Source organism: Lepidochelys kempii, chromosome 15 (genome assembly GCF_965140265.1).
Source record: "Lepidochelys kempii isolate rLepKem1 chromosome 15, rLepKem1.hap2, whole genome shotgun sequence".
Taxonomy (NCBI): Eukaryota; Metazoa; Chordata; order Testudines; family Cheloniidae; genus Lepidochelys; species Lepidochelys kempii.
The window spans coordinates 15,168,330-15,182,387 of NC_133270.1; the positions used below are offsets into that span (position 1 = coordinate 15,168,330).

General features: G+C 44.7%; 1 protein-coding gene across 4 annotated transcripts in view; it reads right to left on the minus strand.

The window, feature by feature from the left end:
* YDJC (YdjC chitooligosaccharide deacetylase homolog) overlaps positions 1 to 11,875 on the minus strand; it is a 26,729-nt gene extending 14,854 nt beyond the window's left edge. For 2 of the 4 annotated variants that reach the window (XR_012155139.1, XM_073313519.1), the window contains exons 1-2: positions 11,587 to 11,875; positions 9,254 to 9,432 (exon numbers count right to left, since the gene is read on the minus strand). Coding sequence is in view for 3 of the 4 variants with exons in the window: in XM_073313519.1 (XP_073169620.1) it covers positions 9,254 to 9,417 (164 nt within the window). In the remaining variant the exon portion in view is untranslated. Of the gene's footprint in view, positions 1 to 9,253; positions 9,433 to 9,815; positions 9,945 to 11,586 lie in introns of all 4 variants that reach the window. The other 2 variants (XM_073313521.1, XM_073313520.1) reach the window with 2 other exon arrangements.
* Positions 11,876 to 14,058: the final 2,183 nt, after the last annotated feature.

Here is a 14,058-nt window from a genome sequence, read left to right on the forward strand (position 1 = left end):
ACTTTTGCTGGTATAAGCTGCGCTTACAGTAGGAGGGTTTGCTGGAATAGCTATCCCAATAAACCCTATCTAGGGGAAGGTCACTGGCGGGCCCTCAAGGCAAGCCAGGCTCAGCCTTCTCTGTCACATGGTAGCTAGCCCCTGGCTGATAGTGATGTGGCCATTTAATGATCATTAGTGATCCCAGCTGCAGGGAATCATGAACTGCTACTTACACAGAGCTAGGAGTTCAGTGGGGAGAGGGTGGATTGCAGAGCAGGGTCCAGCACCTGTGGGGGTAGAAGCTCTGAGCTAGGGCTTAACCAGGGACAAAGATAGGTAGAAGGGCCCCAGGGGGTAGGTTAGGCTCCTGTGTGGGAAGTCCTGAGCTAGGTCTGACAAGAGTAGGGAGATGTCTAGGGGAACCTGCCAGGCAGGCAGTGAGGGAAAACCCTGCTCAGACCAGAAGTAACGAAGGAAGAACTCCGCAGGAGTAGGTCAGGCTCCTGGGAGGGAGACCTGAGGAAGGGCCCATAGAAACACTGCAATGGAGCCTGAGGGCAGAAGAATTATTATTTGGATATTTAGCTTGGACTATCAGTTGGACCTTGTGCTACCCGAGAAGGGGACTGAACTTTATGACTTGGCCAGAGGGCTGAGCCACAAGAGACCTGGTGAGAGGCAGACAGCTTCCAGGAGGCACTGGAGACAAGGGCCCCTTCCAGCATTGCACCCTGATGCAAGAGGGTGCTCCAGAGGCTGAGTACAATAACTCGCAGGCAGACAAGGCCTTATACTGTGCAGCCCCCCCTTCATTCAATGGTTGGGTCATCACAACTCACTGAGGAAGTGAGGGCGATGCAGTTTAGCAGTCAGATGAGAGTGTGGAGGGAGCAGCAGAAATACTTCCAGATTAGGTGAATGTCAAGCAGGAGGATCAGAATGAAGTCACTGTTTACACACACGTTTTGCAATTAGCACTGATGGGAAAGGAAGTGAAAATGGAGGGCAATTACATGTGGTTTGGTTCGAATTTTTCTTCTAAATGTACCCAGATGCGGTAGAGTTTGTGCAACCAACATTCTACATCTGAGCTATAAAAACAAATGAGAGTAGGGAAGACTATCAACTTCCATTTCACAATGTTTCATTTTTTTCATCAAATGTTTTGGTTTAAGCAGCACATAAGAGATAAGGGACACTGATGTTCAGTCACCACTGAACTGACAAAAGAATGAAGAAAATACTGTGGAAAGCATTTAAAAGGCCCTTCTATCTCCAGCAAAGATAAGATGTTGGAATCTATCTATGAAGGGCAATAAAATAACCGTAGCAGGTCTAAGTCTCCATTCCTACGAAATGCTGGTGATACTGGTGCAGTTGCAATTCAGGGTGATCAATAAATCTTTTTACGAGTGTCCCACAACGAGCTAAGGGAAAGAAGATATTAAAGTTGTTTTTTCAAGTCTTGCAACATCCTGGCCTTGTTCTGATCACCCACAAACCTGCTGCAACACACAGCTGGTCCTACTGAATCAGCAGAGGGGGCAGGGAATTCCCCTTAAGTGTACCTCAGTTCCTTAGATATTTTTATGTCTCACTGGGTGATTGATACACTGAAACCTGCACTCAGGGCCGTTTCCAATAAGCAAGCCTTGTCTTCAGAGGTATCTTTAAAACATCCCCAAGCTTTCCAGCGTGAACTAAGTTGACCTTCAGTGAAAGTCCTGTGTACATCAGGCAACCAAGTTTTGTTGGCCCATTGGGTGGCTGTCTTAAGCCAGGCTTCTTTGTGCTTTTTTTAATATAACTTTGCAAGAACACCCAATAACCTACTGTGGCTGTGAAGGTGTCTTCAGCTGGGGCATGATGGAAGGTGCCACATTAGACTGGGAGCCAAGATTCAGAGCAGGATATAATGAGGGGCCTAACAAGGGGAAAAGATGTTTCAAACTTTGTATGTGTTGACTCCCAGGGGCATTCAGGTTATATATTTCTTTTCAGACTACTAGACCAGCATCTTATTTCTTTGAGGTTGTATTTATTCAGCTTTTTAAAACCTGCAAACATGGCTGCAGACTAGTGTCTTGTGAGCTATGGAACAAAGAAGAGCAGTACAAAGTAAGCCAAGCAGCACTGAAAACTGACAAGCTAAGTGTTGTGAGACAAAACCTGAACACAACCCCAACAGTGGTATAAAACCCCACATATGCAAAGGAATTTCCCATGTGCAAACCAAGACTTTAATCAGAAAAATACAAATGAAAATTGGGAATTGTTTAAGAACACTTTACTAGATGCCCCAAAGCCACAATCCCACAATTGAGGAAGAAGGCTATACTGATTAAAAAAAACAACCTGGTTTAGAGGAGATGTGAAAGCAGCTATAAAAATGCAACAACTGGAAGAAAGGGGAAGTTGACAGTAATTAATATAAATCAGAAACTAGGAATTTTAGAAAACTGATAAGGGAAGCAAAGGGACACAAGGAGAGATGTATGGCCAGCAGAGTTAAGGACAATAAGCAGTTTTTTTTTAAGCATATGAGGAACAAAAAGAATCCTAACAATGGTATTGGTCCATTACTAGATAGAAATGATAGAATTATCATTAATAATGCTGAAAATGCAGAAGTGTTCAATAAATATTTGTTCTGTATTTAGGGGAAAAACAGATGACGTAGTCATATCATATGATAACATTATTTCCATTCTACTAGTATGTCAAAGGATGTTAAACAGCAGCTACTAAAGTTAGACATTTTTAAATCAACGAGTTGAAATAAACTTGCATCCAAGAGTTTTAAAGAGCTCGCTCAGGAGCTCACTGGACTGTCCGGGCTGATATTCAATAAGTCTTGGAACACCAGAGAAGTTCCAGAAAACTGGAGGAAAGCTAATGTTGTGCAGTACTTTAAAAGGGTAAATGGGATGACCAGAATAATTGTAGGCCTGTCAGTCTGACCTCAATCCCAGGCAAAATTATGGAGCAGCTGACATGGGACTCAATTAATAAATAAAGGAGGGTAATATAATTAATGCTGATCAACATGGGTTTATAGAAAACAGATCCCGTCTAACTAACATGATCTTTTTCTTTTTTGTAAGACTACAAGTTTTGTTGAGAAAGGTAATAGTGTTGATGTAACAGACTTACAGACTAATATAAGGTATTTGACTTTGATACCATATGACATTCTGATTAAAAAACTAGAAAGATATACATTTAACATGGCACACATTAAATGCATTAAAAGCTGGCTAATTAGTGGGTCTCAAAATGTAATTGTAAATAGGAAATCATCATCATTAAACAGGTGTATTTCTAGTGGGGTCCTGCAAGGATCATGGTTCTTGTACCTACACTAGTTAACATTTTTATTAATGATTTGGAAGAAAACATCAAATCATCACTGATAAAGTTTGCAGATGACACAAAAATTGGGAACGTGGTAAATAATGAAGAGGCCAGGTCACGGATAGAGAGTGATCTGGATCAGTTACTAAAATGTGCACAAGCTAACAGTCTGTGTTTAATTACATCTAAATGTAAATGTATACATCTTGGAACAAAGAATGTAGGCCTTATATACATGATGAGGGACTCAAGCAGTGAATCTGAAAAAGATTTGGGGGATGGCGTAGATAATCAACTGACCATCGGTTCCCAAGGCAACATTGTGGCCAAAACGGCTAATGCAGTCCTTGGATGCACAAACAGGGGAATCTCACATAGGACTAGGGAGGTTATTTTACCTCTGTATTTGGCACTGGGTGACCGCTGTTGGAATACTGTGTCCAGTTCTGGTGTCCCCAGTTCAAGAACAATGTTGAAAAATTGAAGAGGGTTCAGAGTAAAGCCACGAGACTGATTAAGGGATTAGAAAAAATGCCTTATAGTGACAGACTCAAGGAGCTCCATTGATTTAGTTTAACAAAGAGAAGGCGAAGAGGTGATGTGATTACAGTGTATAAGTACCTACATGGGGAATAAATATTTAATAATGGGCTCTTCAGTCTAGCAGAGAAAGACAGAACATGATCTGATGGCTGAAAGTTGAAGCTAGAGAAATTCAGACTGGAAATAAGGTGTACATATTTAACACAGACAATAATTAATCATTGGAACACTTTACCAAGGGTTGTGGTGGACTCTCCATCACTGACAATTTTTAAATCAAGATTGGATGTTTTTCTAAAAGATATCCTATAGGAATTATTTTGGGGAAGTTCCATGGCCTGTGTTAGACAGGAGGTCAGACTAGATGATCACAACAGTCCCTTGTGGCCTTGGAATGGATAATCCCAGCCAGAGATTCAGTGAAAGTGAGGGTAGGATCTGCAAAGCAATGCTGTGAGGGATGGGAAACCTGATATTTGCCAAGTTGTCCATCTCAACACTGCACAATTCTGACTGCAAAGGCGCTGCAAGTTAACATTACCCAGGGCAGCCCTGCCTTGTGCATGGGACTAATTATGTGCTGGCTGTTTGGCTCACAAAGGCTGCAGGTGCTTGGGGGAAAACACAAGTCATCTGTCCCCATTGTGGATGGCCTGGGACAGAGACTGTCTAAATACTTCCATACTCAGAACTACCGATGGCTGAAGCAGCTCCTCTTGTCAAAGTGCAGGGTATAGCAGTTTCCCGGAGACGCCACTGACAGCTCCCGCTTCTCTGCAGCGGGGTTTCACCCATGCTCACTGATCCTTACAACACTAAGGAATGTGTGCAGATCCATGCGCATCTAAGAGCAACACTTCACTACAGACTTTTGCAGATGCTGAATACCTGCACAGAGACTTCCCCCAAAGTTTTCTGAGGCAGGAGGCCATGCAGTACAGCTCCGCAGCAAATAAGGCTGAATGCTGGTATTCCTTGCATGGGGGCTCAGGGACTATATGAGTGGCTGGAGAACAGCCAGACAGGGGACACTGTGGGAAGGCAAAGATCTACATCCGGATGTTGAAAGCTGGCGGGGGAGTTGGTATTTTTATTTTTTTGCTGCTGTTTGCCACACTCTACAGTCTCTTGTTTTGCTTTATAGTAGCTAATTTCTGCTGAGGGGCCCAACCACAGCATAAGGCAACCTATGGTGTTCCAAAGGAGGCCTAGCAAAGTGGTGGTGAAGTGAAGTCTAGGATGACACACACTTCACCATCACCGGGCTTGTCTGAACAAATACTTAGTTTGCAGCAAGCTGGGGTGTGAATCTGCTGTGCGTGAAGTTTCATGTGAACCCTGCTGACGCTCACTAATAGTTCCCTAGTGTACTTTGATCTACTCCTGTGTCAAACCACAATAGATCAAAGTGCACTACGGAGCTCTTATTGCATGGCTGCGGACACACAGTCTGCAGCAGGATACATTCACACCTCAGCTAGCCATGACCTAAGTATTCATTTAGACAAATCCATAGTGTGGCACAAAAAGAAACTAATTCCCATCAGAAGGGTTTTTACTCCTACCATTTCAGTGCAGGATGGGATGCTTAAGAAGTGGCGTCATTCTGAAAGGAGATATCTGAGAGAGAGAAGAGCCCTCATTTATTTGTATTCATAGTTAAGCTTTGCCTGCATCTGATAAATTTGAGGCCAGTTACTTTAAGGCTCCTCTAAATCCAAAGCTAATTTCAAAATGGATAAGTGCCTCACCAATATTGTTGCCCATTCTCAGGCTGAAAACCTCACTATGGAATTCAGGTTGCAAATATTTGCCAGTTACTTCATGGGCTGGGATGGAACCCAGGAAAGAATGTTGTAGTTTTCTCCCCAAAAGCCAGAGCATTGAAAAGCCACAAAATTCATAGTAAAGCTTAAACTTCAAAATCTCCAAACACGAGAGAGTCACTCAGACAATAGGGATTTCCTGCACCTGGCATTGTGGGATGTCAAAATTTTGGTGCAGGATTTACTAAGGACTTTAAGAAGGTCACAGCCTCAAGGTTGTTTAAAATCAGATTTCTGACAGAAAGCTGGCTTGAGCCTTTATATTAGAGCTGCTAGTATCTCAATCGGCAGAGACAGATAAAAGGGTTCATTTACATAATCAGATGCTACATTTATTGTGGCAACAAGCAAAAACGCTACCTGAATTTGGCTCTCCTCTGCGAGTTAACACTTTGGAGCCTTATAAACAATAAGATCCTACAAACATCTATGCATATGAATAACATTGCATTAGATAGGTTTCAGAGTAGCAGCTGTGTTAGTCTGTATCCACAAAAAGAAAAGGAGTACTTGTGGCACCTTAGAGACTAACAAATTTATTTGAGCATAAGCTTTTGTGAGCTACAGCTCACTTTATCTTATGCATTCCTGATAGATTTCCACTCCATACGGCTAAATGCAGTGCCTTGCATAATGACAGGTTTCAGAGTAGCAGCCGTGTTAGTCTGTATTCGCAAAAAGAAAAGGAGGACTTGTGGCACCTTAGAGACTAACAAATTTATTTGAGCATAAGCTTTTGTGAGCTACAGGCATCCGATGAAGTGAGCTGTAGCTCATGAAAGGTTATGCTCAAATAAATTTGTTAGTCTCTAAGGTGCCACAAATCCTCCTTTTCTTATTGCATTAGATGGGACTACCAAAGCTGCTTAAAGTTACTCATATGTGTAAGTGTTTGCAAGACCTGGGCTACAGTTATTCCGTATTAAAATGTTTCCCAGGCCACCCAGCTTGTTTTCCCAGAAGTGATTTAAATCAATTTCACACGTTTAGAATCCAAAACAATCCCTGTTTGTGCTAATAAAATAAGGGAGGGGAAAGGAGGGCTGTAGTTTGTACTGGCAAATGGCCCTCCAACCCTGCTCTAGAACACTTAGTCAGCTGACAGTATAAATGCTGTGACCTGGATTTAGTCATGCCTTTTAAAACTGCACTCACATGGTCTACTTTCTGAATACAGAAGTATAAGTAATCAGAAACTAGGCCAGGTGAAGTCTATATTTAAAAACCTGCCGGAGAGTAGGGCTGGAAAGTACAGTTATATATAGTAGACTATTACCAGAGTGCCAGGGTTTAAAGCTTTTCATGATATAGCTGTATCTTGGGAAAGTGTTCACTTAACCTCACTGTTTTACATGATTTTTTTGATTTACTAATAAGCAGGCCTCTAGGTTACATTTCCCCCTGACACTTCCTTCTGCCTGATCTGCTCTCCTGTCAGCAGTAGCATATAATTTCTAACAACAGACAAACCTACCACTAATAATTGGTCTCTTGTAGGCAGAGAGGCGATGGACTGAAGGGGCCTGGAGGCCTTTCCCTTAGAGAAAGTCCCTAGCTCAGGGTTGATGTATGATAGTGGGAAACCTGCCCTGGTGCCACCTATGATCTGTTGCTAGAAGATCAGTCTGTAGGGCTGCCAATTGGACCCCTTCTCTGATGGCCAAATTCACTGAAGACATTCTTGTCTTTAAAATATGACTACAGTTATACACACCATGCAAAACACACATGCCACACTCCAAGCATATCCAAACCTCTTCCAAAGGCGGCTTTGGATGTGCACTGAGAACTAGCATGAAGTTCCCAATATAAAGTTGTCACCCGTGAACAACTGGAGTTGGGAAATGGGACACAAGGTTTCAGAGTCCCAGCAGAGCCCGCTTTTTAGTCTACACAGTGCTTTCAAGGTCCAGCTCACCGAGTTGCTCACTGTTTCAGGAAGTACTTCTCTTTCCAAGTGCTAACCCAGTCTGGAGCTGCGGTATAAGCTGGCTTTTACCTTCTAAATGAGTTACAAGTAATATTTCATATTAAAGGATTTGCTGGGTTAGTCCAGGAGCCCTGAACATACCGTGTGATGTGATACAGAGCCAAGTGTGACAGCATCTCTTAAAGAGCCCCTGCAGTAATCAGGAATATATAAAATAAGTTAGGTACCTGACACCCCAAACTTCTTTTTGTGTGTGTGTTTTTTATTAATGGTTTTACAAAACCTAATATGAGTAAAATGCTTTCATGACTATTAAAAACTATGGTTTTTTGGTTGGAATTGCACAGGTTTGCAACCCAAACATTGCAAAATTGTACTAGTGTCTGAGAACCAGAGAGAGTGAAACCCGCTAGTTTATTTTCAGTGGCCAAGCTGAGTGAAATGCAAAAAGTAAACAAACAGCATAAATAGTAAAAATAAGTGAGATGTTTAAAATTCATTCAGTTCTAATAATCTAGGGTGTAAGCAGTTCAGTAAGGACATTTGCTTTTTAAAGCGTGGTGGTGTCCCTTGAAGTGCTCTGGAAAGCAAGAGACCAACAAACCCAGACTGTGCCAATGAAAGAAATAACTATCAGTATAATCTCCATTCCACCCCCCATACATGTGAGGGGGGAAAAATGTGCAAAGTAGTGGCTAAGAGAAATCAGAACCATTTAGGATACATCTACACTGCAATTAAAAACAACTCAGGCTTGTGGGGCTCGGGCTACGGGGCTGTTTAATTGCAGTGCAGCTGTTCAAGTTCTGGCTGAAGCCCAGGCTCTGGGATCCCAGGAGAGGGAGGTCATGGAGTTCAAGCTCCAGCCTGAGCCCAAACATCTACACTGCAATGCAACAGTCCCTTAGCATGAGCCTGAGTCAGCTGACCCGGGGCAGCCGCAGGTGTTGAACTGCAGTGTGGACGTACCCTTAGAGTAACGTTTGCAGATGAGTATACTTTGTTTGACTATGTTAATAAAGCAGTGTTGCAGCTGAGTCAGTCCCAGTATATTAGAGACAAGGTGGGTCAGGTTGGTAATATCTCTTATTAGATCAACTTCTGTTGGTGAATGTGCATAACACCTTCAAAAGATGAGCCTGAGAGCTTAAATTCATAACTGTGCTAGACACTAAAAATCATGGACTGGATAGACACTGAATGTATGGCTCATTACAACAATCTGTAATCCACTAACCCTCCCTTGTCCTACAACTGCAGTCAAATTACTGCCCACTTGACCTTGAATGGACTCTTGCAACGTGTTAACTTCTTATGTAACAAGATGTTACAACTAAATAGAAGGTGTGACACTCTGAGTACCTTCCCAGACCTGAAGAACAGCTCTGTGTAAGCTTGAAAACTTCTCTTCACCAACAGAAGTTGGACTAACAATTTATATTACCTCACCCACCTTGTCTCTCTATGCTCTAGCTCTAGTTTTCCTGCCCAAGTCTGGGAAAGTGGAGTTTTTCCATTTGGCTATAAATGTTATGAATTCACTGAACGTCACAGTCTGGGCTCTGCTCGTACGGCCTGCAGAGGCTGCTCGTGAAGGGGACCAAAGTAAGTAGCTTACCTTCTCGCCAGTTGTGCTGCATCTGGTGCAGCGCTGCCATTGACCAGAAGGGAAACATTGGAAACTGCTCCAGCCAGGAAACACTCCACGATTCCTTGGTTCCTCTTTGGGCAGTAGCCAAAGTCATCTCCGGTTACAATTAACTTCACTCTGGCCTGAAGCATCCTTAGGGGTCAGCCCTGACAGGAAATCAAAGGAGACAAAATCAAAGCAATGAACGCTGCAGCACATTAAAAGGCTACAGGAAAAGGCAGGATCAGTATATATGAATGAGAAAGAGAGAGAGAGAGAGAGAGAATAGAGAAATGAATCAAAAAGTGACTCCGCCTCCTGCCAGATCTGCTGCTCCACCTTAGCTGTTTACAATGGTAATGACGAATATACTGGCAGGGCTAGTTTCATTTCACTGTAATTGTGGCTCTCACTCACAGTACTCTGCCCCTCCCTCAGTGCCAAGATCAGCCTCCTTCACTTTTCTATTCAGGGAAGGAAGGAATGTCATGCTATATTACCCAGCTGGATTAAGAGTAGTTTTTTCCAGTTTAACAGGTCACTGATTTACCTAATGATTTAAATGACTGATGGTACATCAAGGTTCAGAACCCTCTGGTTTCTGGACTCCATCATATTGAGCAGCTAGCTTACAGTATCTGAAGAGAAGAAACATCAGGAATGCAGAGCTCAGACAATCCTAGAAGAAACTAAACCATTAGTCTATGTTAAAAGATGGACTTCTTCCAATAGCCAAATCTCAATAAAAGTCCAGTACGAAGAAGGTACATGCTGGTTCCTGGTTCTGCATAGGCTGTCTGAATTCTGCAGCTATTCCACAGAAGCAGCTTACATTCTCCCACATCAGGGTTTCAAAAAGGCATCACATTTGGTATTTTTTCAAGTAAAACAGTGGACAAGGGAAAGAGGTTAGAGTCTTAATTTCCTCACACTGCCTCTCCCTTTCCAATTTGCACGCCTCCTCTTTTGAAGAATAAGCAAGATTCCTTCACATCGGTATTTGCACGTTCCTGTCACACAGATCTGAGGCTCATTTAACTGTTGAGCATACGGTGTTTGTTCGGCATTGGACACCCAGGAAGCTAGAGCTTTCCTGCTTCACCAGAAAAAGCTCTGAGAGCACAGCGCCCCTTGGGAAGTCAATCAGACCCTCTTTTTTTTTGCACCCCGGCTATTGTTCTTCCTTTCGTCTTTCCAGTTAGAAGCGGTTCATCGTCTCTGTCCTTCTTCTTCTGAGCTGGGACTCCAGCAGCAGTAAGGAAGCTGCTGTGCATGCGCTGAGAACAAGCAGGAAGTGTGGCACAGTGCCTCCAACAGAGAGAAGTGAGCTATTTATATACTCCACACAGTGTTTGCTTATGGAGAGGGTAAGAGACCTAGAATTCATAACAGCAGCCCAAAATCAATAGGGCAGAAAGCAACTGGCTGAAGCAAGAGCGTGCTTGTCTCGTTTTCTAAGTGATTTTTCAGTATAATCCATCTGCTTTATTCACAGGGCCATGCTGCCTTTGCTCGTAGATCATATAAAAATATAGCCACAAACCACCCCCAATTGGAGCTAAGATGACCAGAGAGCAAGTGTTAAAAATCGGGATGGGAGTGGGGAGTAATAGGTGCCTATATAAGAAAAAGCCTCAAATATTGGGACTGTCCCTATAAAATCGGGACATCTGCTCACCCTAATTGGAGCACTTAACTCTGTCTGCTACAATATTTCATGACAAGGATTCCTAAAGGCAGGGTCGTTGCGATCCCATTTGTGGAATGACAGCAACTGCCCTGATCCCCCTGAAACAACCAGGAGCAGGGGAGGTCGCCTCCTGGGGCAAGGATGGGACGCCCTGAAGAAGACAGACAGGCACCAAAAAGCCCTTGGTCAATCAGTGATGGGAGGGCTTCTGACCCCTGCAAGCTGCTGTTAGACCCCCTAAGGTCCTGGGGTGAAGGTGTGGCCCTCATGATTTCCTGGCTCGTCCCTGACTTAAGCCGCCTGTTGCCGGAAGGCTCCCCAGCCCCGCGACTCCACGGCACAACCCGGGAGCCGGGCTCTCTGCTAGCTGCCCCAGGGATGCCCCGCACTGAGCAAAGGGGGGCCCCCACCCTGCAGGGGGGCTCCCGCTCCCCGGAGCGCCGCCCCCGGCCCCGGCCCCGGCCCCGGCCCCGACAGCCAGCGCCGGGCCCTTCAGCTAGAGTCCAACACGCTGCGGCGTCCACAGGGGCCAGCCCCGAGCTGCGGCCGCCTCCCTCCCCTTGAACGCCGGAGGCCGGCGGCTGCTCCCTCCCGCTCGCCCCCCGGGCGCGGGGGGGGCCCCCGGACTCACCCATCATGAAGCGCCCGCCCAGCCCCTGGCGGCAGCAGCTGCTGCTGCGGCCTCCACCACACGCTCCCGAGCCAGGCGCCCCGGCCGCGCCGCACAGAGCCGCTGGGGCTCGCGTGGTGAAGGCGGGCGGCGGCTCGGATGTCGAGGGGCCTGCTGCAGCTGGGGCACCCACGGCTCAGCAGGCCGTAAAAAGAGGGATGGACCCGGTGCACTGGAGTGATTGGCAGGCGGCGCTTAATTTGTGCCAGGGCCGAGCCCCGGCACCTCTAGGGCTTGGCAGGTCATAGCCCCCGCACCTCTGGGCTTGCTGAATGGGGGGGGAATGTTCGAGCCCCATCGCATCTTTCCTTGCAAATTAAGCTTTGGATGCTTGCGGGGCGGGGGGGTCTGATATGGCGCCACTGTTGTATGCGCAGTCGTTGTAGCCCAGTGTGTGCCAGGATATTAGAGTGACAAGGTGGGTGAGGTCATACCTTTTTGTGGACCAACTTCTGTTGGTGAGGGAGACAAGCTGTCAAGCCACAGGCAGAACTCACAGCACAGGTGAAGGGATTGTTTCGCATCAGTAGTTAGCAGAGATTATTAGGGACCATTCCAGGTAGAGGGGCCAGTTAATACCTCCATCCATTTCATCCTCACCCGTAACAGTTTTACAATCAACAGCAAACACTTTATCCAAACCATGGCCATAGACATAGGAACTAAGATGGCTTCCCAATATGCCAGCCTCTTCCCGGGCCACCTTGAAGAAGAATTTCTAAACAAATGCACCATATAACCAGTGATATATCTGAGATACATCAATGATATTTTCATCCTCTGGACAGACAACTTAAACTCCCTCATAGATTTCCACTTCAACAACCAACTCACATCCATTAAACTCTCTCTGGAGCACTCCCACACTAACATCAACTTCCTGGACACCACAATCAGCTTCAACAATGGAACCCTACAGACAACTATATACAAGAAACCCACAGATCACCACACCTACCTTCATAGATGCACTAACTGCCCCGAACACACCAAGAAATCTGTTATCCACAGCCATATCACAAAATATGCTCTGAGGAGAAAGTCCAAGATATACCTTAACACACTTAAAACCACTTTCACCATACAAGGACACTCCACCAGAGAAGTAGATTGCATCATGGAATAGGCCACCCAAATACCCTAAGAAAACCTGCTTCAATACAGAAATAAAACCCCCTCTGCCTACATACCCCTAGTTGTTGCCTACCACCTCACACTGGAACCCCTACAGGATATCATCAAACACCTACAACCCTTACTTGATGGGGACCCCATCCTGAAAGAAATCTTTGCTGAACCCCTGTTTCTGTCCTTGAGACAACCCCCCAATTTCTCCAAGCTCATCATCAGAAGCAAGCTCCCGACAGATCAGGACACAACTCAGAGCAGCACCAGACCCTGGCAAAACAACAGATGCAAAACCTGCAGACATATTGCCACTCCTACAATGATCCACACCCCCAAACAAAACACCTTTCAAGATCCATGGGTCCTAAACATGCCTATCACAACATGTGGTATACCTCTTCCAGTGCACTAAATGCCCCAATAACAACTATGTGGGTGAAACCAGACAATCACTATGCTCTTGAATGAACACACACAGGAAAATGATAAAACACAAAAACACCGTATCACCTGTGCGTGAACATTTTTCACAAAGCGATTTCTGTATATCTGACCTGTCAGTCCTCATCCTCAGAGGAAACTGGCACAACACTTTCAAAAGATGAGCCTGGGAGCTTAATTTCATGACTGTGCCAGACATCAAAAATCATGGACTGAACAGAGACACTGGATTTTATTAAGATGATGTTTAAAAAAAGTGAATAGTACAAAGTTGAAGCATAAAAGTTTCTTGTTATCAGGAAATAACGTACAGATTATCAAGGGGTGCGAAGTTCAGTTTAGGATCAGATGGCGTAAGGAATACATAATCTGTTGTTGGATCATATTAAAGAAGTTCTGTATTAAAATCACAAATGAGTTTGATTCCCCATAGTTTAAATTCCAGGGTATTACTAATTAAGAGGTCTCTTGGTTTTTGGTACTGTTTCTCTCCCTCTATGTGTGAAACTTGCAAGCTGCTAATTGTGTTAGTACATTCTAAGACAGAGTCTATTCTCAAAGCAATTCTTTGTAACAACAACTACTCACACGGAGAGAGACTCAAAGCAATACTCTGTAACAACAGAAACAGCACCCAGAGACTCCCCGACCTTTTGTTGTATTCATCTCGCTTTGTTAACAATTGTGATTAAAATAGAGATAGAGGATGTATGTGGATGGATGCTTGGTGTGGATAATAACTGAATGATCAGTTTGGTGCCAGCCTAAGAATACAGTGTCCATCAGCTGAAGAAGGCGTCAAGTGGAAATAACCAGAGGACCCCCGGAGGGCAGACTGGAATCCACCCAACAGCCTCAAGAATG